Source organism: Pantherophis guttatus, chromosome 7 (assembly GCF_059756535.1).
Source record: "Pantherophis guttatus breed Tessera chromosome 7, ASM5975653v1, whole genome shotgun sequence".
NCBI classification, from domain to species: Eukaryota; Metazoa; Chordata; class Lepidosauria; order Squamata; family Colubridae; genus Pantherophis; species Pantherophis guttatus.
The window spans coordinates 34,781,731-34,807,253 of NC_142069.1; the positions used below are offsets into that span (position 1 = coordinate 34,781,731).

A 25,523-nucleotide genomic window follows, 5' to 3' on the forward strand; every position below is an offset into this window, starting at 1 on the left:
GAAAAAAAACCCTGTTTTTTATTCTCAGCTCTGCTCTTTGGACCAATCTCACACAGGAGCTGTTTTGTGATTTCTGCATTTGGCCATTCTTAAAGCTGAACACTTTTCAAAGAGACGGTGTGGTGACTGTTTGATGGCAGTAGCAAACATTCGGGCTAGAAAGGGCTAACCATTCATGAGGGAAGCACCTTGGCACAGCTTCAATGGAATGAATCAATGTAAAGGAACAGAACTGGCTACTTAATGTGCCCATGACAAATTTTTCTGGCAAAGGGCTTTCCCTTAACAACAAAACATTTTTTAAAAAGGTGCTTTTATGGGACTCTGATTTCCTTTGTTCTAAGAGCAATGTATGAAAATAACAACACCTCCTTTCATGGTGGATATGAGAGAACAAAAACCTGTTACCCATTTTTTATTTTTCTATTTAATATTTTTAATTATATCTTCAACTTTTTCATTCTGATAATGAAAAGGTTCTCAATGGCCTTCCTTATGTTAGCCTTTTTTCATATTTCTCATCCCCACATTCTTTATCTTTTGTACTTCATATTCATTTGGTTGAAATGTCTTTCTTTGATTCATTTATTTCATGTTAACTCGGAAAAAGGCTTTAAAGATTCCTCATCATGAAAAGTTTCCATAAAAGTTCCTCATTTTCTTAAAAAGGAGACTGCTGAACCTACACCTATTCCCCAATAATTTTAGGACATTTTAAACAGTTTGTGAGAAGGACAATTTCCCGTCATATAGGCATATTAATTGATTCTGCTGCTATCACAGTCCAGAGACGTTTATGACATAAAGCAAAATCTGAAAAATTTCCTTATCAGAGGCAAATAAAATTGAGATACAAGATATGCAGAAATCCTTGTTCAATCTATATTCAATACTGTGTAAACAGCTATGGTCTGTTTCTACCATTCCATATGAACATTTCTCCAATATAGTATGTATTCCTTGAATAGGACTTTTGTTTAATATACAAACTCACAACTTTATTTATTCAGCCATATAATATAATTTATTCAGAGTATAATGCAAAAAGTATGTAATGTCTCCAAAATTAAAATGAACAAACACAGGGTTTGAGAATGAGTTAACACTTGTCTGGAAATTGATTCCAGATCTAAATGACAACCTCATAGAGAGAAGACATTTTTCTAGGTTGCTGTTGATTACAGTAATTGCAGTTGTCATATTTCTGTTATGGAGCTGAAAAAAATTCAGAGTTCCTCTCTGAAAAGGTTGTCCTCTGGTTTAGACGTTTTTTTCTGAAACAAAGCAGAATAAAGAGAAACACATCATATCATGAAGGGAAATATATGTAGCTTAACAAAAAGAGTTAAGCTTAAGCCCTTCTGCCTCCAATTTATTTTTCAATTTTAGCTCAGTGTCATTTGCACAAATCAGAAACATGTAACCCTAAAAATAAAACTACCTTACCACAAAAATGAATTCCTGATCACTTCTTGTAGCTTAATGGCAAAACAGATGTTATGTATTTCAAAAGCCCTAGATTCAGTTTCTATTATTACCAGGTAGGATTGGGAAAGTCTCATCTCTAAAAACTTGTAGAACTTTATCCACTATTCTTCATTAGCTGGACCAATGGCCTCCTTCAGGAACAAAGCATTTTCCTCATTTCTTGAGTAATACATAAATGGGATATTGAAACTCAGTTCTAATACTTTAAAACGGGGGTCCCCAGGACCCGGGCCATGGTAGGCAGCAGCCCATTTGGAACTGGGTTGTGTAAGTGGAGCTGTGCACATGAAATGGAGTTGAGCACACACACCTGCCACTTACACAGAACCATTTCCTCTCTCCCCCCACCCACCCACCCCCAGCCACGCTGTGCCTTAACCCTAACCCTAACCCTAACCCTAACCCTAACCCTGCTGGTACTCAATTACCATATCATAATCACTCAGTTATATATTCCTTGATAAAAAGCAATTTCTTCCATTGTCTTCATGATGTTGTTCTCATCTCTAAGTGTTCAGATATTAAAGTAGTTCCCCCTCCCCCTTTATTTCAATACCATCTAACAACAGATGGCAGGTAAGTAAAATCTGGTATGTTTTGCCACTTATTCAAGGAGAATGTATTCAGCTGAAGAAAAGTGGGTATGAGCTTGTCCAGCTGCCATTCTGTAACTTAAAGAGTTATATATACTGGCATGTGCAATCTCAAAAAAACACAAAGAATCGAACAGTGATAGACAAAGCAGACTCAGGAAAACAGAGCCTTGAAATCAGACCCTCCCCATTTCTTCTCATTGGTGGGTGTTTTTCTTGCTAGCTGGTATAAAATGAGGATGGAGGACGACACAGCCAGAGGATTAAACTAGTTACTTTGCATAACAAAAGTGTTATGCAAAAAATTAGGATAACATCATTGGCAATGGTGGCAAACACAGATGGAACAGAGTGTGGCAACAGGAACTGTATATTGCATGCCAATATTGTTTTCTGACAACTGAAAAATTTGTGGAGAACAGTACTTTTGTTTAATAATGGAGAAAGGTCCTAAGGTGTTTAATTAGCAGTTTGTGGCCCTTTTTGGCTAATAGCCTAAGAATCTGTGCAATGACTGCATTCAAATGACACATGTCATCTGATGTGCTGAACTACTAGTACTCATGAATTAACTGTCAGGATCCAAAAGCAGGTTTGAAAAGAACAAGCTAGTTATTGCTCAAAGACTAAGTATTTTACAAAAGTCTTTAAAGAAAAGACTTTAAATATAGATATCTTAAAGCAGGTGGGTCTCTAAGTGTTCCTGTTGTTTATAATAGAGACATTGTAATAGAAATGTGCAATATATGTATTTTTCCTCTAACAGAACACAGTTCCTTGGTGGGAGACACTGGTAGGCAACCTGGTAATTTGGGGAACAGAGAGCATCAGGGCTTTTGACAACACATTGTATGCCATTTCTGATTACCAGTATTTACATTACAAGAATGGGTCTTCCTTTTTAACAACATCACTAAGGTTTATAATTAATTCTTAAGATTGCTTCTGTCAAAGAAGTGAATCAATTTTATGCCTATTAATTCCCAAACCTTACCCAAGGTCTGAAGTATCTGTACACACAAAGTTTACCACAGTTCTCTATTTTTCCATGAGTCTAAAGCTTCCTTTCTCTAATCCCTAGAAACACATAAATAAACATAAACCCAGAATTTCCAGTGGTTGGAAAAACAAATTGTGCAAAGGAGAAAACATAAGACACTGAATGTAATCATTCAAACTAGTCCAATTTGTATTACCTATTCCAATTCTAGAGTTTCAGGTTTAAAGATTAATAACTAATAGAACATTTCTAAATGTTATGGAATTGCACAGCTTTTCAAAAGGAGAAAGTTCTTTGGTAAGACATTAGCTAAATGAAATAACATTTTCATGTTAACATCTTTCTGAGGAAAAGCATGAACTCCAAATACACTTAGAAACACTAGGTTGGACAAAGCTGATAGGGGATAGGAAGAAATGTTTTGAAACCCTACAGTTTTTTTCAGACATAAACTTGGAAATGATGTTGACAGGGAGAGAAAAGCTAGCACCAAATTTCCAGGATGATGTCAAGGAAACAGCAAGCTGTTGACTAGTCAAGGAATCATGTGTGCAAAAACTCATTCTCACTTCATACTCACTTCTTCCTTTCTCTCCAAGAAGGCATTACAAAAATCAGTTATTCTCTCCACAGAGACTTCATCCAGAAGCAGCACATCCTGCTCCTCATCTGCAGTGTAGTAGGCAGCCAGGGCAGGTAGCTGGGACTTCTTTAAGTGGAAATAAGACAGAACCCGATCATTACCCTCGATGCTGATGTCCACCAGGATAAATAGAGCCTTCAAAGAAAGAACAAAAACATAATTTTAAAAAGTTCATGGAGCAAATAAATATAACACATATTTATAATGATGAGGAATTAAAGGATGATAAGGTTTCGCCAGAGTTGTCTTTGTAAATCCAATCTTTAAGGCTTCTAAATTTATCCAAACAAGTGTAAACCGGTTGGTTTAAACTACTGTTTTGTGCCACACAGGCCTCTTAGCTTCCCTGTTCATTCTATTTAAATACAGTTTTACTACTCTTTCAACAGCATGAAGACTATATTAAAACTGTAACCATTTTGGATCCTGGCAATAAAGCAAAGTGATGCCTCCCGCATCCCAAACCAAACTGACCATGGAAGACTGTGCTAATAATGAGAGAGTGCTCCTATATTAAATGATTATGGAATCACCAGTATATTTTCCAAGGGCCAAGTAGTATTTAGGAAAATAACTTAAACAGAAATAACAAACATTTCATCCTCATAAATCCAGAAAAACTGATTTAGTGTCCTCAGTGCCCTGTTCATTTGGCAAGATTCATGGACAAGAGTGCCATTATTCTTGGAAGAAATTCTAAAGGTAGCTGAATTTTCAAAGGCCCTGGAAAAAGGTAGATGGAGCACTAGTTCTACTGACTTCTCCAAATTCTTTTCTGCAATTAAAGGGTGCCCCAGATACTATATAATAGAAAAGCTAAAGAAATAGAAACTGCAAAATATACCCTGAAGGTGCTATAAAATATGCAATATTTTTACAGCCGCAGTTAACTACCAATATTAAACAAAAATGATCCAATTAACTTTTCTTTCTGCTGACAAAATAATTATCATTGTAGCATGGTGCCAGTAAATGGGTGGTATAATAAATATTGAGCCTTCTTCATTTCATCAGCTTTCCTCTAGAGAATGTATGTGAATGGAGCATATGTTCCAAATCCGTGTTTACAAAAATTTGGTTTCTGTTTGCTAACCTAGTTTTAAGTCTCACACACATACACACACACACATATATTGAAAATACAAAGAATCTTATAATTTGAATTAATAATATGAAATTATAGAGGGAAAGAAAAGATTAAAAAATCTTAGGTGATTTTTCTAATCAGAAATGTGCATGGAGTTGGGTCCTTCCAACTCCATGTATTTATTATATATAAAATTAAAAGTTTGTTGTGTCATTCTTAATTTGAGCAGGGAAGTTGTGGGGTTTTGTGCAGTATCACACTCATGCTTAATCATCCTGCTTTCCCCATTTGTATTTTAATATATGAAATATTATGTAAACAGAACTAGCACTTCGAAAAAATCTTTTGTGACATTGAAAAGGAATATTTCAGACTTACCTTGCCTTGAAAGGCTACTGCTGCTTCACGGTACTTGTTAATCCTCTCAGTATGTAGTGGGGAAGTCTTGTCACTGAACAGAAGAAGATGGGTCTGAACTGCACTATCAAAGAGGCCGACTGCAATCTGTCATGATTAACAGAACAGATGAAGTAATATGTTGATTAGAGAATGTAAGCATTAATCTTCACATGTTCCAAAAAACCCTCAGCCATGAGATAAATTTATAGTCAAGGGTTGGAAGAGAATGCGTTGAAGGGCTAGAGAAACAACAAAGGAAGATGATGCTCAATAGCACAGGTAGGCATTATAGAAGTCACAAACACCTGTTTTGGTATATACAAAGCTTCACTTTTTTTTACTGTCCTTTAAATCACATTTACTTTTTTTAAAGTGGGAAATTGATATATTCTAGTTGACCTGAAACTGTAAATAGAAAATTAAAATGGTGACTTTCTTTTTAAATCATTTGCTAGTGGCATTGCTGACATAAACACAATTTCCAAATGATGTATTTAAGGCTATTGAACCAAGATATAGGCCTGGTTTCAAGGAAATAAATATGGAGAGGAGGAAAGTATGACTAATGTTGGCACATCTTCTACTGAGTAATCTGTATACCTCATCCCCTATATTTGTACAGCAAACATGATTGATAAAATGACATGAAAGAAGTTATGTCAAAGGCTAAATCTCCAACCTAGGGCTTGCTGCAATCCACACCAGAAGTGGCAAATTTTCTTTAATGTTCATTTTAATGTTGATTTTTGTGTTTGACATGGTTGTTGCTGTTGTACATCTAAATACTTATTTGGAGATTTCCACCCCACCCTTCATTTCACCTCACTTTACTTTACTTTAATACCTCAGTACTCATCCTTACTTGGTTCCAGGAGGCGCAAAGAGTACCAAAAACAAGGACTTCCAAACCATTTTTTCCATAAGGAATAATGTAATGAGTCACAAAACAGCTGACACTGACATATTCTAGCTTGTGTGTTGAGTACCAAATAAATGATGAGTACCAGGACAAAATTTTCATGTCAAAATGCATTGGATACCAAATTTGATGAATTTCAAAACAGTTGAATACCAAGGGCCACTGTACTTTAATTTAATTTACTTTATTTTACCTTACCTTACTTTACTTTACTTTACCTTGCAATTCAATAGAAGGAAGTTTCACTGAGTTCAGTGCTTCATTTTTTCAGTTGCAGTCTTCTTTGTTTCTTACTTATTTAAATATTTAAATAACTTGAAATTTCATGTCCCAGTAATTTTTAATAAATGGATTGTTTACTTTCATCATGAATTTAATTAAATTGGCTGTATGGCATAGTGTGCTCTTCTAAGTCAGAACAGAGTGAAAGCAAACCTGCTGAAAATACTGAAATGGCCACATATGTATTCTCTCTAATATTACAATGATTAAATTATAAAAACATAGCAGAAACCTGGAAAACATCATCTGGAACTGGAAGCCACAAAGCTGGGGCAGGTTGGAAGAGAACACTAAAAGAAGGCACACATCACCTGGGGGTGGCATGATGGAGCAGCACACACTAGGTCTCTGTGAGCATCCTCCAATCCCCTGGCATTTACTGCATAGTCTCTAGGTGGTAGACAATTTGTCATCTGACTTTTCCTTTCCCCTTTCTCCCCCTGACACTTCCTGGACTGCAGCTGCTGCTCCCACAAGCCAAACAGAGAACTGGAGAGTCTGCAGCTGACCTGCTGCTCCTTCATGTGCCTCATAGAACCACAGTGAGAGAAAGACCTCTATGTCAGACCTTGCCAGCTTTTCCATTAAAAAAGAGGAATATGTGAGAGGATTCCAGAATTAATAAGAAAAGGTCAGTGAGTGCACTTCTTGAAGAACCTTCCAGCTCTGACCACTGGGACTCTACGTTGTGGGAGGTCCAGAATATTCTGGCCTTCAGTTTCAAAGCTCCATTTCTCTTTCCATGAAAATAGCTAGACTACAAAACTCAAGAAAAGACCAAGTCAGACATGGGCAATGTTCTGACTATTAACCCACAACAGGGACAAAAAAGAAATCTCAGCAAGAGATGTATTCCTCACAGGCACAGTTCAAATGCAAATATCTATTATAAACCTTAAATTACACCTGTGCAACTTTTTCCAGAGCAAGGACTGCAACTTGCTTTTGAAAAGCATTGCTTGCAGGTCATATTTCAAAAAGAAGACATTAGGGCAAGAAGCAAAAGAAAATACAATGTTTATATTTATGTTTACATTTAATCACAATTAAATATACTTAATGCAGTTATTTCTCTTTTTTAGAATTACAATTGGTGCTCAACTGCTTTGAAATTCATTAACTTTGATATTCAAGGCATTTTGACATGAACATTTTGTCCCAGTACTAATCATTTGGTACCCAATGCACAAGCTAGAACTTGTCAGTATCAGCTGCCTGGTGACTCACTACATTATCCTTATGGAAAAAAATTGTTTGCTACTCATCATTTTTGGTACTCATTACGCCTACAAAAACCAATTAACAATGAGTACCAAGGTACCACTGTATAAATCATTAATTTTGGAGGTCTCTGGAAGCCACATGCAACCTAACTCTGGGGTCAACCTAACTCTGAGGTTTGCCCTTTCTGCTCACATGACATGCACCAAGCATATGCCAATGTGAATTATTTAGGGTAACAGATAATCTGACATTAAAACTTTCCTCCTAATATATCAATTCTTTTCCTTATAAGAATAAATTAAACCTATTATTATAAACTAAACCGAAATCATTATAAACTCAGCAGTCAAATCAACTGTACTAGTTAGGTTGTAGAAAAATTCCTTTGTTACCATGGGGTTGTACTCAGTCACCCAACGGAGTTCATTCATCCGGACAAAGCGACTCAACTTTGCAACATCAACTTTGTTACCGTCTTGGATTTCCAAATCTTGCCTTTTGTTATCCACCTGAAGTAAAGCAAATAATCTTGCTATCACCACTGCACTTCAGCCACTGTTCTTTAAAACACTTGCAGAAAGCCTCTCTCCAAACAAATTTCTTATTCCATTCATTTCATTTCCCATCAATGCTTTTGCTTAAGATTTTCATAGTACTGACTATCCTAGAAAATTAAAACAATAGTCTTCGCTTTTTTGATTTAGCTAGAGAAATAGTTAACATAAATTTCTGAACTATTAGCAGTTGAATTAAACCATCCTGGATTCTAAAAAACAAGGTGGATTATTAAGTGTTTGTGGGGCTTTAGGAATGAGATCTTAAAAAAAAAACAAACCTAATTTCTACTTTTTGCAAAAGTTCATCTGCTAATTGCATTACTTCTAAGCTTAATAAACACTGGCAAAAGCATATATGGATTTCCTGGAAACATTGTGCAAGCAAGAACCCTCTCCAATAAATACAGGCATTTTTCCAGAAGATCAAGGAAAAATATTCAGACTCCAAAAACTCCATTTTGGGGAACAGATCTTCCACTAACATTTTCCGGGATCTTGTTGACAGTCCCTTAACAGACAGGCAAGTAAAACAGCAAATTCCAGAGGATTAAGTCAGTACTCAGTTAAATTTCCTTATTGATATATGCATGGCTCTATAGAGTATAAGTGAATGATTTGCACCAGAGAGGGAGGGAGAGGGAGATCCTGGGTAATGCACATCTCTGTATTCTGTTATATCCACCAAGCAAATGTGTTTTTTCCCCAGAAATATCTGTCCCAGTCTTTTTTATATATAGAAAGTCTTTTGACTTTGTTATTACTATATGCCTTAAAATATCTATGCAGCCATTAATGTCAATTATTCTTTGACTGGTGGGAAGAAACTAAACCAAAAGTAACTCATAGAAAATAAGGAGTGTTAAACTGGTACAAAACAAATGAGAGCCAGAACACATAAACTCTTGAGATACTCTTCCAGTGACCATCGGAGTCAATGGAAAAAGCATTTACTAGAGCAGCGGTTCTCAACCTGGGGGTCGCGACCCCTTTGGGGGTCGAACGGCCATTTCACAGGGGTCACCAAAGCCCTCTCTCCCCCCACCCCATGCTTTCATTCACCCTCACTCTCTGCCTCTGTTGGATCGCCGGCTGTTTGCTTACCCCGCCCCTACCAATCTATTGCTGCCTCCTGAGTCCCAGCTGATGGCTAGAGGGAAAAAAACTGTTTAAATTCTTGCCGCGGGGCTTCAAAGGGCCACCCTACAGCTGATCAGTGTTAAAAGAAAACAAATGAGTAGACCGGTGCCTGCAAAAATAAAAAAAACAGCCCCTTTCAGCTTCAGGATAGGTTAATTAGTACAAATTGATTAGATCAGCCTCGACTCTCAGCTGATTTGCTCTCAGCTGTTTTGCGGAGGGCTCTGTTGCTAGCTGCAAAAAAATCTCGAGCAGATTTTTTTTCCCCTAGCTATGCTGAAAAAACAAAACTGAAAGTAAAGCAGGGTCTTTGCTGCAACGTGACAAAATGAGGCAGAGAGAGATTTCTTTTTCTTTTTCCTCACCAAAAAAAGGTAGGTGCAAAACTGCAAATAATGGGAAATTTAGGGCAAAAAAGGAGGTTCAAGATTTTAAAACACAAAAGAAAAAAAGCTCTATTTAACTAGGGAATTGTAATAATTGAGATACTATTAATTGTATATTGTGTTGAAAGCAGAAATGGTTAAGTTGTGGTTTGGATGAATATATGGGGGAAATTATTTGGTTTATTATTATTGGTAAATATAATTAATTGATTTGTAAGAAATTGGATTGTATGGAAATAATTGGAATATTCATGTTCATATTGATTAATCTACAAAAAAGATAGTTATATAACTAATTGATTTATATTAAAATGTTGAATTTGTATTAAACAACTGTATTACATAATTACATAATTAACCAATGTGAGGATGGATATAAAAATAGATGACAATGCGAAGGGGTATAATATAGAATAGAAGGGAAAAATTGAATTTGATTAAGATTAGAGATGAGGATGAAGGCTAATATTTTTTTTAAAAAAAAATAGATGAGGAATAAATATGGCAAAAAGGAAATATAGAAATTGTAAATTTAATTGAAATGACTAAACACTGTTTGTGAACCGGCCAAATACTCTGTTCAAAGAAAATACATTGTATGTTTATATGTGTGTTTCTAATTACTGCTATTTATTCATATTTGTTCTCTTTTATTCTTTAAAGTTTAACAATTCATTCTTTATCTTAATATCTTTATATTTGTTTGGGGTTGGCTTTCTTCCCTTTCATCTTTTTTATTGTACAGCAATCTTTCTTCTCAAACCTACCACCTCTGTCTTTTCTTTCTTACTTACTTTCTCTTCCCCCCCCCTCTTCTTCTTCTCCCTACTTCCTCTTTGTCCTTATCCTCCTCTCTTTCTCCCTCTCTTACCTTCACTCCTATTCTAATTTCCCTTCCCTTCCTTCATCCCTCTCTATTGTTGTATCCTTTTATGCATATGGACTACTCAGAGGGCTGAAAAAGTTATTTTTGACTGGTCCTCGCACTTTTGACCAGTCCTCAAACTTACGACTGTCCTCACATTTTATGTTTTTGCCCTATCTTGTCACCATGGTGAAGAGAAGCAGTTGTGAAATGAGTGACATGGTTGTTAAGAATGCTACAATGGGCATAAATGATGACCAGTCATAAGTGTGAAGACTGGTCAAAAGTGCGAGGACCTATCAAAAATCACTTTTTTCAGCCTTCTGGGTAGTCCTTTTGTGCGCATGGACTACTCAGAGGGCTGAAAAAGTTATTTTTGACTGGTCCTCACACTTTTGACCAGTTCTCGAATTTACGACTGTCCTCACATTTTACATTTTTTGCCCTATCTTATCACCATGGTGAAAAGAAGCAGTTGTGAAATGAGTAACATGGTTGTTAAGAATGCTGCACGGGCATAAATGTGAGGATGGTCATAAGTGTGAGGACCAGTCAAAAGTGCGAAGACCTGTCAGAAATGACTTTTTTCAGTCCTCTTAGTAGTCCCTATATACATAGCCATGGCCACCCAGTCACATGACCAGCTAGCCACGCCCCCCCAGTCACATGACCTCCAAGCCACGCCCACAGAACCAGTAGTAAAAAAAATTAGAATCCACCCCTGGTTGGAGGTCACCACAACATGAGGAACTGTATTAAAGGGTCGCGGCATTAGGAAGGTTGAGAACCACTGTACTAGAGACTACAGACTCTGTAAAAACAAATCAGCCCTATTCCAATGCTGTACATATTTTGTTGTTGCATAAAGAATCTCCTATATCAGAGAAACAACATATATATGTATGTTCAAGCAGACCTTCTTCATGAAATTATTTGGGGAGGGTAGGTAACTCATCCAATGCCATTGGATTAGGCCTGGATTAGTGTGGTTAGTTTTTGATTGCAAAACTCTGATAGTTCCATGTCATCTTAATATATCCAGAAACCCCAAAGAATGTCAAGTATTGAACATAAACCCATCAAAAATATTTAATAATCTACCCAGCTATTCCCAGTTTAATATAGCACTGTAATTCCTGTTGCCTTCAGTTTACATGTTAGCCTTGAAGATGTAGTCCAATACAGCAGTTAGCTAGTTAGTTATACCCTCCATCTCTACATAACAAGGGAAGTCCTCATTTAGTGACTGCACTTGAGATCCATTATTAAGCACAATAGTCACTAAGCAGAAAATCATGCAACCGTAATGGACTTACCACATCATTTCCTATTTGGTCATTAAGTGAGCCATCTCAAGGCTGTGACTTATAATTTTACTTCCATATTTATCTGCTTGTCACAAGTCATTTGGGAAGTACACAAATGTCAATCATGAGATTCGAGGATGCTACAACAGTCATAAATGCATTTTTGTTGTGAAGTGCCTAAATGACAATCATGTGATTGTGAGACACTACAACCATCATGTATGTAAGGATTGATTGCAAGCTATTATTATTATTATTATTATTATTATTATTATTATTATTATTATTATTATTTACTTTATTCATGAAACATGAAACTCAGTCAACTGAACATATAAAAATGCATCACAAATACCACTGACTGGCGTTGATGGTTGATACGGGTTGCTGCCAGCATCCTAGGTATCAACCAAGTATCTTCTTAAAGTTGTTTATTTATTATTTACTTTATTCATTAAACATGAAACTCAGTCAACTGAACATTCAAAAATGCATCACAAATACTATTGACTGGTGCTAATGGTTGATACGGGTTGCATCCTAGATATCAACCAAGTCATTATTCATCATCAACCTATTATTATTGTTGTTGTTGTTGCTGCTGCTGTTGCTGCTGCTGTTGTTAATTATTAATTATTAATGTAAATTCAGATGGTTAGGAACAAAGCAATCAGAAAGCAAGGACTAATTGTAATAGACTGGGGTGAGCAGATCCTCTTCAATAGTGGAAGGGGAAAAGAGGCCTTCAAGTGAATCTTGATTCCTGGCAATTACTGTACATGGATAGGTCCATGCAGTGTTCTTAGCAACAATTTTGGAAGTGACTCGCCACTGTTTTTTTCCTTAGGCTGAGAGAAAGTGTCTGGCCCAATGTCACCCAGCTGGCCCATTCCAGCATCTTAACTAGTATGCCACATTGAATGTCAATAAAAGTATTAATTGGATGTCTAATGGGAATGGATTTTTTAAATGAAGCAGATACATTCTGTGGTAGTTTAAGATGTTAAAAAGACATCATACTAACTGTCCAAGGAAACCTGCTACCAGTATCTCTACTCAAAGTAACTTAAAGAATTTTCTGTACAAATCAGTCAACTGCAAGTTCAACTTAGTAAGTGGGGACTGTATTTGTAATGCCTACCCTGTTCCTCAATAAGGACATTGTTAGTTTAGCTACCTCTCAAGAAGGAAAAAAAAATCTTCCTGACCATACTTAATTTGCAGACATGATTTATTTTTGGTCTCTACCTCTTAATATTAAGGTTAAAAACAAGAAAAAAAATCAAGATTTATAATAGAGAAACAAAATAAGGTGAAGGTCCTAAAACACAGATGTCAAACTCGATCACATCACGTGATGAATCGCGATGTATAGTGATGTTTTTTGTCTTTGTGGAGCCAGGGTGGGCGTGGCCTGCACGTGACGCATCCGGCCCATGGGCCACCAGTTTGACACCCCTGCCCCAAAATATACAAATGGAAAAATACCATTATAAATCATATTAGATAATACCGTTTCCCCCAAAATAAGACATCCCCTGATAATAAGCCCAATTGGGCTTTTGAGCGCATGGCAATAAGGCCAAGCGCTTATTTCAGGGTTCAAAAAAATATAAGACAGGGTTTTATTTTGGGGGAAACACGGTAAATATGCATAGCTATCAAGTAGGTATATGCAAATGTTTCATGGTGAAAACTCTGGAATCCAACCCAACCAGACATATACCGATTTTCAGTTCAACTGCCTCAATATTTTTTCCAATATTGTTGGAATGGTCTATTTTGAGGCTGAAATGTTGATACTAAAGTCAGAATAATGTTGGAACACTTCTGATAAAGCAGAAGCAGCCAGTTGGAATAGGACTTTTTAGAACTGGGTCATTCCAACCACAAAATCTTTTAAAGCAGTAACAGACAGTGCCAGCTGGTGTCTTTTCAGATTGCAGAAAAGCAACTGATTTACTTAATGCTTCTGCATGTTTAGACATACATAGATATGTAAATACAGAAGCAATCCATGCCAAACCTATCAAAAAAGATGTTTTATAATATAGAAGTATGCTAGAATACTAGTGCAATAAATAACTAAATGTTATATTAGCACTGTAATTCAGCCAATCATTCAACAATCTTACTATTTCTCTCCCTTTCACATTTCAAATTCTGAAGGAGAACATTTGGGGGAAAAAAGGTATCATATGCTACTTTGGGTTTCATGGGCCCAAGTTGGATAAAGCAGCTCATTTATTTCTTCATAAAGTATATAATGCCCATACAGTTTGTACAATTCTCCTGGGCTGAAACTAAACACAAATTCTCCAAGGTAAAATGGGGATGCATGGATTTTGGGGCAGCAAGCATATTACAGAGAATAAGCACAGCAGAAATGCTACTATTTAACTGGGGGGGGGAATATAAATTATCCAAATTTATAAAAATGTATACTGATTAATATCATTTGATCTTGCTTTTTTTAAATGCTGGAGTCATTCCAAAATCTTCCACTGACTTTGAGGAGAGAAGTTCTTTTTTAAAAAAAGAAGGATCCCCGTTGGATAACTTTCCTATGCAATATATTCATAATTTGTTTCTACTGCTCCTTGAACTATCACTTCATACCTCTATCTCTGCCTTCATCCAGATGATGTTTTAATGAGGTAATTGCTTTGCCATATTTGTAGTATCTTAAACCAGACTCAACAATGCTGTTATCCTTTAGCTGTACGCTCCCATTTTCCTAATGCATCATTTGCCATTTTTTCCTACCAAGGAGGAGGAAAGTATGGGATAGTTATAGAATATTTTGATTGCTTGCACTTTAAGAGTTTTCCCCCTGGAAACTTGTTTGATAATTGCTATTTAGGTAAATGAAGAGTTCATACCAAATATGTTCAGTCCTGCTTTTATCCCATAAGTCCTTGTGGCAGGAGAATACTGGTAAATTTTTGTTCTGTAAATAGTGCCTGCTCAATTGATAATATTGTTGTTTTTAACATTTGCTCTACTTCATTGTACAGTTTACTTGTTTTGTATTTGAGCTCTCTAGTTCTAGATAGCATAGTACTCAAAAGGTTTTGTTTTTCAGCTACTTGTTATAGTGTCTAATGCTACTTTGGGGACTTGATTGGCCCATAGACATCCAGCTGGTGTCCATGCAAAAGGGAGGACTAGAACATGGACTTCCCTAGTCTTAGCCCAGCATTCTAACCATTATGTCATGCTGGCTTTCATTCCCTACTGACAAGATATAAACCATCAATATTGAGAAGGCATGTTCCATGGTTAAGAGGATATAACAACAAGTTTTGTAATGAAGCATCTTGTGGTTTGGGCAACTCTTCACTCAGCTTCATCACTTTACCTTTGAGGACTGCCTGAGCAGGATGCTCAACAGTCCATTAAGTTTTTGAATTCATACAGCACAACTGAATCTAAGGGAAGTAAGATAAATCAAAAGTTGTCCTAATATAGTTTGGGGTTAAAACTAATTTGTTCTTACTCCAAAGTTGGTTGGGTTAGTAAGCTGCAAAACACTATCCTTGCGACTGACTCACTTAAGCTTGTTTTATGAACCAAACTTTAGAATACCATAGATTCCTACATACCATAAATATGGCTGAAGAAAAGTCCCTGCTTATACCTATTAGCTGTAGCATTTAGATATTATTCAAGGAAGAAGCAGAACTGCAAAACAAAACCTACCATACGAAAGAGGGAGATGGTATTTTGGGTGATATTATAATGAGAAAGAACTTGAGAACTGGTGCAGATTCCAAATGGTACATCTGGTATATGTTTTACCATGGTAAGGAACTCTAAGACTTCTGGTTTTTCTAAATCCTGAAAAAATAATGAACAAATTGAGAAAGATTTTGTGACACTATGATGTACATAGAAATTGGTTTTTGTCCCCAGAGCTATTCCATTCATAGTTCTAGGAACAGGAAAGGGTATAAAAATTCTCTTAGAGCTTTTTCCGCAGTGCAATTTTACCATCATGGAGCAGATCCCACTTCAGAAATTTAACTTAATGCATTATTTAAATAAAGGTTTATCTGCCACTATCATTCAATACTGAAGCTTCCAGAGCAACAAGCAAATTAGACAAAAGTATATTTGAGGCTTTGCCAATTTTTTAATTTATTTTAGGTACAAAGATAGATGAGGAGGATGAAAATACAGGAGAAAGAGGGGGGAAAGAGAGAGGGAGAAAGTGGGGGGGGGAGATAAAAAGAAAACAATGAAAGAAAATGTCCCTGCATCCTGCATCACATCAAAGTTACCCTGATTATTGCCAATTAGACAATCTGTGTCCCCTTGGGTCATCATTCCAGAGATACTTTATTATCAGATTCCTCCATGCCTTCAACAGTAGCAGAGCTTCTAATGTACTGCCTTCACTGGAAAATTTCTTTACAATTCAGGGAAATTTTTAGACATGTAGCTGTCTTGAAAATAGCCTATGTTGAGCTATATAGCACAGTCAAACATCTGCAGTTTACCACAGGAAATGTTTTGTGATCATTTTTATGTCATAAAATGTTTTATCAAATTTACAAAATTTCAACTCTCCAGGAGCCATGGGTCCAGAATTTTGGATACATTCTGTAAGTTAGTCGTTTGATATACCTTGGTTCAAAAAGTATTGCCTTATGATGCACCATTTCACCCAGTTAAAGGTTACAAAGTTTAAATTTTGTGTGTGTGTGTGTGTGTGCGCGTGCGTGCGTGCGTGCACATATACACACACAGAGCTTGCAGGGAATGGTGTAAAGAGTCATCAACCTGCAACAGCCTTCCCAATATGGGGTTCTTCAGAGGGCCAGTTAGGAGACAAGAGAGTTACAAGCCAGCTCTTGACTGTACTTGTAAAAAAGGTTGCCCTATGGCAGCAAACAGGTCATCTGTGATGACTCAAATGTTGGTGAATTAGAACTCCCAGCATCTTCTTTACTAGTGATTGTTATGGTAGAATTTGGCAATTGTAGTTCAATAATGTCTAAACAGCTACAGTTTCCCTACAGCTATTCTTTTATAGAGATGTAGTGGGAGGAAAAAGGTAGAAAAAACAAAAAGAGGACAGGAATATGAAGGTGATACAGAGGAAAGGCAAAATGGTGAGGACCAGAATTTTTTTTAAAAAAAATATAACATACAATGAAAGCAAGACATATTCTAAATGAAAATTATAATTCACTAAGAATTTCTTCCAATTTGACTGTCTTTTACACTTAGCAGAAATTTAAGGGGAGAATGCTGACATCTGGTGGCTATTTTCACAGACTCGGTTGAAGATGCATTTTAAGATCATTTAAAATATACAAAACCTCAGAAAGGTCTTTTATGTTTATAATTTTTTGCAATCTTTAATAATAATGAATCAGCATGATTTAGAGAGTTAAAAGTGGTATATTGGTTTATTACAAAGTGTTTATTGTTGCTGTTGTATTTTTATTCTTGGAGAGAAGCATTCTTGGAATATTTTATCACTAGTGTCAACAATATTTAGCTATGTTCAGATATAATATCCTTGGTACAGGAAAGGGAATTCCTGTTCCCCTCAAATAGCAAAATGTTTTAGACTATCTTTATGGAAAGTTTAAAAATGCCCTTTTAAAACCATAGTAGAAAAGTATCTAATTTTTGTAGGTAGGTACATTTTTGTAGGTAGAATTTACATGGGCCTTCCTTAACTTCACACCTGTTTGATAAATTGGACTATAATTCTCATAATTCCCGAACAATGTGGATCAAGATTGTGAGTTGTAGATCAATCATGTTTAATAGGACTTATTGATGCCCTTTGAGGAGAGACCCTTTGTAGCTCTGGCAGCTGCAGGAAAGTATCATGTGCTCAGCTGGCTCTGATTATGAGAAACAACCTTCAGAAAACATGTTGAGAAAATAGACAAACATATTATGTGCCCTTGAGGTTAATTTGGCACTGATTCAATAACGCAGCCGTCCCTAACCTGATGCCCTCCACATGTTTTTGACCCAGCACATCCTGGAGGGTAGCAGGTTTGAAAATACGGCTGTCATGATTTTTAACTCAGATTTGTCTTGTGTCCCTGTAATAGGCAGATTAATCTTTCCTGGATTAGTTGATATCTCAGTATTTTATAACATGCTAATTATACCTTTCCAACTTCCCACAATAAATTCCTCAATTAACAAAAAGTTGTTAGTTTAAAAAACTTCTATGGCATTTTTTAAAACCCTTTAAAATAGTATAGCATAGAGAAATAATATAAAACATTAATAAACTGTTTTCAAAACAATGTTAAAGTAGCAAGGACTGTTTAAAAGTTTGAATTAAAAAGACAATCTTGATTCTTTTTGAGAGCAATGAGGAAAAAGTATTTTCTGTGGGATTGAAAAGTGAAATTGGCCACAAGAAAGATGGTCCCCTAGGTCAGTGTTTCTCAACCCAGCAAGTTTAAGATGCATATTCTTCAATATATTATATATTATTATAGGAGACTTATAATATATGCAAAATAAACTATCTCTGGGGGGTGATACGGTATGCTAAATATGGTTCCCTTAAATATAGTTTATGAAATCAAACACATTTTTCATAGTTGACACAATGTGCTAAGCTATAAATCATAGGTAATAAGCATAATGCCTAGGTTCCACAAGTACTAAGCCCAAAGCAGGCAAACCATAGTGCACTTTCTGTAAAACCAATCACTCGGTATCTTGTTGCATTTCAACAGACCTCAAAGAATCCAACAACTGCCACCTCAGCTCCATCAATGAAGGCTGCTGTACTTGGGACATCTTCCAGAAGCACAGGCTTCCTTTCCTCTTTGATAGTATCTGGAGGTAATAGAAGGAAGGTACTGTTTAGCCAGCATCTTTTTATGGCCAATTTCTACCGATTGTCATAAAGATCCGCTTTGAATTTTCATATTAGCAAATCTTCACCTGGACAAATAGTTCTTTCACATTTTGACTTTAAACAATGCCTGGGAATAACATAAAAAAATGTCCTTTCCTGGTTTTGGTGCCAACCTGCCATGAAGCAAGATCTGTTGTAGCATGGAGCATTCTTGGATGAGGTACCTAATGTTTAAAATTCCACTTCTCAAGTAAGGCCTAACGCCACCTGATTTTTCAGATGGGGAAATCTGCTTGTTCCATTTGATTTTTAAGCGATAGATGGAGCTAAAGGATGACTAACTGCATTTAGGCTTCAAGTCTTATTCATGACAGATGTATTTCCTCTTAGTGTTTCTTTTCTGCAGCTGAATTTTATTCTTCTTTGTGATTATTTTTTTCAAATAAAAACCTAACTAAAGCATGAATTGCTTTACTATGATCCATGGCTTTATTTCCCATCATGAAGAATTGAGACTGCTGTTTGAGTGATGTCATAATACACAGGAATTTGGAATGAAATAAGTAGCAATTTGGTTTACGGTGATCCCAGTTGATTATCCCGATGAAGGGGACCAGTCTGTGCTGCAATCTCTCTTTTCAAGGTTTCCTAGGAAAATCATGAATCTGATTGTCCCTGAGTTTTTCCTAAACCATTTTGGGTATTGAGAATTGTGTTCTAGCTAGGAGTTGAGCATGCTGCCTACTAAAACAGCATCACCACAATACCCCTCAGAAGGATTACTCTTCCTTAATCCAAACTACACTAGTGTAGCCGTGCTTACTGCCAAGTGATGAGGGCAGGAATCCAGTACCTTTGAAGAGTACCAGTTTCTGAAAGCTGATTTAAATGTTGCTCTCCTTGTCTATTGATATATTTCTTGGTCTGTTCATTATCCCTTTTTCTAAATTTGAGACAGGCTTTCTTACCTTCAGATGAAGAGTTTTTCTCTCCAGATCCAAAAAGGAGCACACCACTGAGGAAAACTAAAAGAAACGTATGCAAGAGGGAGTTTTCCATTGCTCTGACTTCTTTTCTGCTTCTCAGTTCTTCTGTTTCAGGCAGAAAAAACACCTTTGAGAACTGTCACTTAATCAGACGTGACAGCTCCAAAACTTGTGGGAGTGAAACAGTTGGGAATGGCCACCTGTACCTTTTTTTCTTCTGATAAGAAACTAGTGGGGATATGAACTCCCAAGTATTTCTCTGATGTGATAAATCTAATTATTCTATTGTAAGACAAGCTCCATTTTCACAGCTTAGCAAATAAAAAACAAAATATTGAAGTTTAGGTAAGTTAACATAGACAGAACTCTGCTTATTTCTGTACAACCAGGCTAGCATTACAACAGTTTTTAAGAGTTCGTTTAATTTTTTAAAAATCACTATAGATTTTGAATTGATTAAATCTTCATATTGTCATGAATTCCAACCCCCTCCTTGGTGTCTGATGAGACACAGAGGAAAGAGAAAGAGAAAAAAACCTTCCCAGAGAAGTTTGCATAGAAAGAGATACTAGCATGTTGTCAAACACCTTTGAAACTAGATAGCAATATTTTAATTATAAAAATTAAATCGCCAATTTCATTACATACATATTTTCAATTGAAACAAATATTTTCAATTGGTTAAATATTGCAGTTCTATTTTCATAGATGTTATTTGTACTTGTTTGTTGGCCTTTACTAATATCACCCAGAAATCTTATGGACTGAAATTTAGAGTCTGAAAAATCTTTTTTCTGAAAATTTGTTTTGTGGCTGTTTCATTTAACCTCTCTTATCTCATGCACATTTTGCCTGCACCACCTCCTACCGTTGTATTTTAGGTTTCTATGAAATGAGCAGTGCTTTCTCTTACAGAACCCAAGTAATTTCTGCCTATTACACAGAATAGCATTTGTAAAGGGAACATTCTTCAAGTTATTTGCTTATTCATTTTGTCCCTTAATGCTGTGATTCTGAATGTAGCCTTAAATCATCAACTAGTTCTTGTTTCACCCCATCCCATTTCCTGATTTTGCAGGCCTCCCAGACACAGCTAAGATCAAACTTCAAAATCCAGAGCAAATTGTTTTTGTGGCAAAACAGTTTATATTTTAGAGGCGAGACTGTGACACAGAAGCATTAGCCTTCTGCAAAGAAAACTTCCAACCAAACATTTCAGCCCTACAGGTTCAGAGTCATCATTGGCCATTTTAAAAAAGGGTGCTCCCCCGAGCAATATGTACTGCCTACACCTATCTTTAGCAAAAGAATAAAAATAGACCCATATGCTGGTGACAAACCATATTCTTCCTCTGTACAATCAATCTACTTCTCATGATACCCTGAGAGTGATCCAGTGGCAATGCCCATTATGTTCTCTACAATCCTAATCATTAAGTGTTCTGCTTATGCCTTAAACTGTTAAAATGATGCAAGAAGACTAAAGTGCCTGGATCTGGGGGCAGGAGAGATGTGAGGCAAGAACTGAAGTTTGATATCCCTAGTGTGTAAAGGGAAAAATACTTAAATCTATATATTGTAAGAAACACAAGAAGCTCACTCTGAAGCAAAGGACAAAATTGGCTTTATTTTCAAAGACACTGCTATAGTTACAGGCCAGGTCAGGAATCATATCCTATATTACTAGACAAGGCAACTCCAAATGCAATTCTGGGAACCAAATTTAAACAAGACACTATCCGCTGACAGAACTTTTCATATAAGGCAGGGGGGAAAGAGAAATTCCAAAGCCAACTCTCTTTCAGTCAACTGATGTGCCATGATAGCAATAGGTTTAAGTTGGTGACTATGTATCTTCTGACCAAAGGCACTTCAAGAATTGATCCTGTGCAACCAGAGAAATGTTTTGTCCCTGTTGATTTTTGTGAGATTATTTTTAAGGTAGCAGGAGGAGAAACAGAATCTCTCCAATAGCCTATACTGGCTAAATTTCTTTTGACAATAAAAGGGTTGGGTTATGTGGAAGAAGCATGGCATGCATGTGCCAGCAACTGACACATTTGGAATAAGCACAAGCAGCAGAAGAAGGAAAAAGAGAAAACTGGGTAAAATTCATTCTGTCCATTCCTTTTTAATAGCCAAGTTCCATTCCCAGGTGAGATGGTTGTGCTTATCATCATCAGTGAAGAGAGACTTATTGCAGTAGTTTCCTCGGGCCACCAGGCCCTTTGGTGCTTCCTCAATAGGTGTCATGAATTCATACTCTTCTGGCCGTGGCCCATAGCTGCCCACCATGAATACAGCCTTATCCACTAGGAGAGAACAAGCCACAGAAAGACAATGCATCAGAAGGTAGGACAAAAATAGAATGGAACACAAAACACAAATGATTTTAAAATGCAATACAAACATTTAATATAATAATGATTGCAGTTTTCCATCGCCTGGATTGAATTCAGATTATATCATCCTTTAGTAGATTTATCAGCAGTTGCTACTGCAACTAATGCTCAGAAACCATCCCAGAAAGGAATTTGGAACAAACGTTAATTAATTTATATGATAGAAAAGTTAATTTAATTTAGATAGTTAATTTCTCTATATGATAGAAAATAACAACAATAGCATCCTCCAAACTTCCAAAATACAGTTTATAAAAAATGCCCCAAATCCTCCAAGATTATTAAATGTTTCCATATTTCAGTGTTCTCACATAGGTTTTCAACCTTCCTTAATTTCCCTAGCAATCAGATCATCGTTTCTTCAGAATGTCATTAAAACTTGACAGTTTCAAAGGGTCATGAGAATGGACTTGCTGTGAGTGGAGAATTTCTGGTTTTGAGAATCTGTTTTCTGCTTGATTATTTCTTTGGCGTGAAGGTTTATTAAAACAGTTTTACATTTTTTCTTTTATGTGATTTTTTTTTTGTTGATACAATTTATTGTTTTAAATCTTATTGTAAGCTATCTAAGCCTCTTAACAGATTTTTCTGAAGCTTGTATACAGGGAGGGAAGGAACGAGGGAGGGAGGGAGGGAAGACGGACTTGGGGCAATTAAAATTAGGATAGAAGAGACAGCCCAAGTTAGCTCAAGTCCTCTGATGTTATACATATAAGAGAATTTTCTCTCTGGTGTCTGAGCATACCATATAAATATCTATAAATAAGGGGGGTTTCAGGCATCTAGCTATATGCCCAGTGTTTACCATGCAAATAGAAATATCAACAGAATAATTTCTGCTCCTGTGGATTGCGGTCTCTGTATTACAGTTTAGAGGCAAAGGCTTTCTGCCATATTTGCACTGTACAAAAAGGGAAAGGACTGCTTTATCTACAAAGTGTGAAAGGTGAGTTATGCAGCGCAACCACATCAAGGTGATTTTTGAAAGAACATGCAAGCAAGGCTATGTTTATAGCAGTATCATCTACAGATATTGAAGAGAAGAAAAAAATGATTTCACATATTCACCTTTCACTCCTTTCCGGTAAGTGTTCTGGAGATATTTCAAACCAGATACAATCTCTTTGTTTACCTGCAAGAGAAAAACTGCCCATTGAGTGGGGTAATTCAGTTCAAATTATCAATACCCTTACTTTGGGATATGGTAGGGAGAAAACACCATTCTGTAACTAAACTAAACAATTTATTCATTTATTTTTTCAGTTTATGAGGCTCCTGTGATTAGGAGTCTAATCATCAAAACCTAAATTGAAGGTAAGTTTAACAGCCCAAATCTTCATACACTCAACCATAGTAGTTCAATTTAAGATTCCTCACAGCAGCTTGAATAAGTCATATCAGATCTTCAGCTAGTTTTTATGTTGTGCCAACAAATGAAACTGCCACTATCTCTTTATGAGACATTTAGAATTTGAATTAATGTAAGCATCAGTGGAAATGAAACGCTAAATCCAGCACAATTACTAGCTATGTTTGTCCAATTCTGGTTTGCTCTTCTTTAAGAGGAGGAGGAAATAAAGCAGTTTTCAGCAATGTAGCCTATCAGTGTGACCACTTCTGCATTTTGCCCAGATGACACTTTCCGTTAAGGGGCCATTTTACATTATAATGATCAAATAAAGTTTAGGAAAAGGGGAAATTTCTGAACAAATTTTTAAAGACCAGCAATTGGATATATTTAGGATTAAATATATTTGGGGGGAAAAAACCTAATATATTTTGGGACAATACACTTCTTAATGATATTTGTTGCTGATGCACTGTTCTGAAATATAGTAATAGATCTGTAACCTAAACAATGATAAATATTAAGCTAAAACAATAAAAGCCAATTTAAGAAAAGTAATTGAGTTCATGTTTCTTTTTTCTGCTTCTAATTAAGTTGGACAAGGAAAAAAATAAAAACTTTTTATCCGTTTTGTTGTATCATAATGTAAGAATAATGTATAGTTTCATTTAAATTTATTTTGTCTTTAGTAGAATACAAATAATTAGTCCAGTAAAAAGAATTAAAGAATACAAGATTCACTGGAAATACTTTCCTTTCTGCCTGTAGACAATGCAAATTTCTTATTTTGGTTAATGCTTTATTATTTAAATTGACAGCTGTGACATTTATGAACCAGCAATGTACACATTTGCACTACAAGAGGCTGTAGTGAAGATATGCAGAATGGAATAGAATCCAGCTCCAGAAAATTTCTACAGGAAAGTCACTTACTTTGAAGTGGATCTTGACTCTATATTCAGCTCCTTCTTTTAATACAAAGGTGTCTTTCTTCAGAGCCTCAAGGTCCCCTGGAACAGGGAAAATGCCTTAATCAATCAGGTTAAAAGATGTGGAAGAAAACAGCTTTCTTCCCATGGATTCATTTGATTGCTGTATATTGGAGTACCATCTATATATATGCATAAGCAGTGATGTGCTAATACACATTTAATGAAAGGCTCTGCTGACTCCATTGCTACCACGCAGCTAGTTACCAAATAGCTGATAGGCGCGCTAGGCGTGGTAGCTCAGCTCTGCTCTCAATCAGCTGGCAAAATTTCAGAAAATCAGCTCTTACAGCTCTAGCACTTTGTTGTGTATAAACATATCTGGGTTGCAAACATGTTAGTATTGTGCTTGTTTTAACCAGCATGTGGCAGTTTAAAAATAAACAAACAATCAAGAAAATAAATTCTCTCAAAGAATTCTAGAAATTACATGAAAAGAGGAGGCGGTTTCTTAGTTCTATCTCCCTACTCTTCCACTGCAACATAATGTTTTTCCAAGGAAACAGAAGCCACCCTTTTATGTTTAATGTATTAAATATGTTGTTTAGATGTACCAAATAAGCATGCAGTAAGTATCTTGCCAATGAACATGAAATGTGAAAGTGCATGCATTAATAAACCAGAAATGTCTGTGCTGTGAATTTGTGCATATGAGCACACTTACATCATTCCAATTAACTAAAAAAACCTATTCACTGGAATCATTCATGCATAGCTATCAAAATGCATATTTATGTAAGTAAAAGCTAGAAGCATTTTCACACAGATTGTATAATGCATTTATCAACAATCCATTTGTGGACTTGCTTCCCCTGGAGATTTCAGCTACAGAGGAAGCATCTGTGCTTTGCTAAGCCATGACTTCCTCTCTTATCAAGCAAGAACCCATATAAGGCAAACTGTGACTATTTCTTGCTGATGTTAAACTCCTGGGAACACAGACTGTTACTTAAGTATGCAGAAGAAATTATTGCACTGGTGCTGTGCCAACAATGAAGAAATCTAAGCAGGCAGCCTTCTGGCTGTACTTGGAACACACTAAAAACTTGATCTGTGAGAAGATT

General features: G+C 36.1%; 2 protein-coding genes across 6 annotated transcripts in view; both read right to left on the reverse strand.

Annotated features, from left to right (window-relative positions):
• Nucleotides 1-997: 997 nt before the first annotated feature.
• Nucleotides 998-19,251, reverse strand: ERP27 (endoplasmic reticulum protein 27). The gene is made up of 7 exons (XM_034402980.3): nt 18,821-19,251; nt 18,612-18,712; nt 15,590-15,727; nt 8,028-8,144; nt 5,190-5,315; nt 3,662-3,859; nt 998-1,274 (listed from the first exon to the last, which is right to left on the reverse strand). The coding sequence occupies exons 1-7, from the start codon at nt 18,912-18,914 to the stop codon at nt 1,227-1,229; spliced, it is 822 nt and encodes a 273-aa protein (XP_034258871.2). The 5' UTR covers nt 18,915-19,251; the 3' UTR covers nt 998-1,226.
• A 2,076-nt stretch (nt 19,252-21,327) lies between these two features.
• ARHGDIB (Rho GDP dissociation inhibitor beta) overlaps nt 21,328-25,523 on the reverse strand; it is a 56,522-nt gene continuing 52,326 nt past the window's right edge. For all 5 annotated transcript variants that reach the window (XM_087873925.1, XM_034403250.2, XM_034403251.2 and 2 more), the window contains exons 4-6: nt 24,404-24,480; nt 23,191-23,254; nt 21,328-22,032 (exon numbers count right to left, since the gene is read on the reverse strand). In XM_087873925.1, coding sequence (XP_087730051.1) covers nt 21,833-22,032; nt 23,191-23,254; nt 24,404-24,480 — 341 coding nt within the window. In that variant the 3' untranslated portion in view covers nt 21,328-21,832. The remainder of the gene's footprint in view (nt 22,033-23,190; nt 23,255-24,403; nt 24,481-25,523) is intronic.

Excerpts from the sequence above, each read along its gene's own strand:
- ERP27 (XM_034402980.3), bottom strand. The coding sequence starts at position 18,914 with ATGGCAGGTTGGCACCAAAACCAGGAAAGGACATTTTTTTATGTTATT. Across the intron at positions 18,713-18,820 it reads TGAAAGAACTATTTGTCCAG|ATACTATCAAAGAGGAAAGG; the intron begins GTGAAGATTTGC and ends TATTACCTCCAG. Across the intron at positions 3,860-5,189 it reads CAGTAGCCTTTCAAGGCAAG|GCTCTATTTATCCTGGTGGA; the intron begins GTAAGTCTGAAA and ends CTTTCTTTGAAG.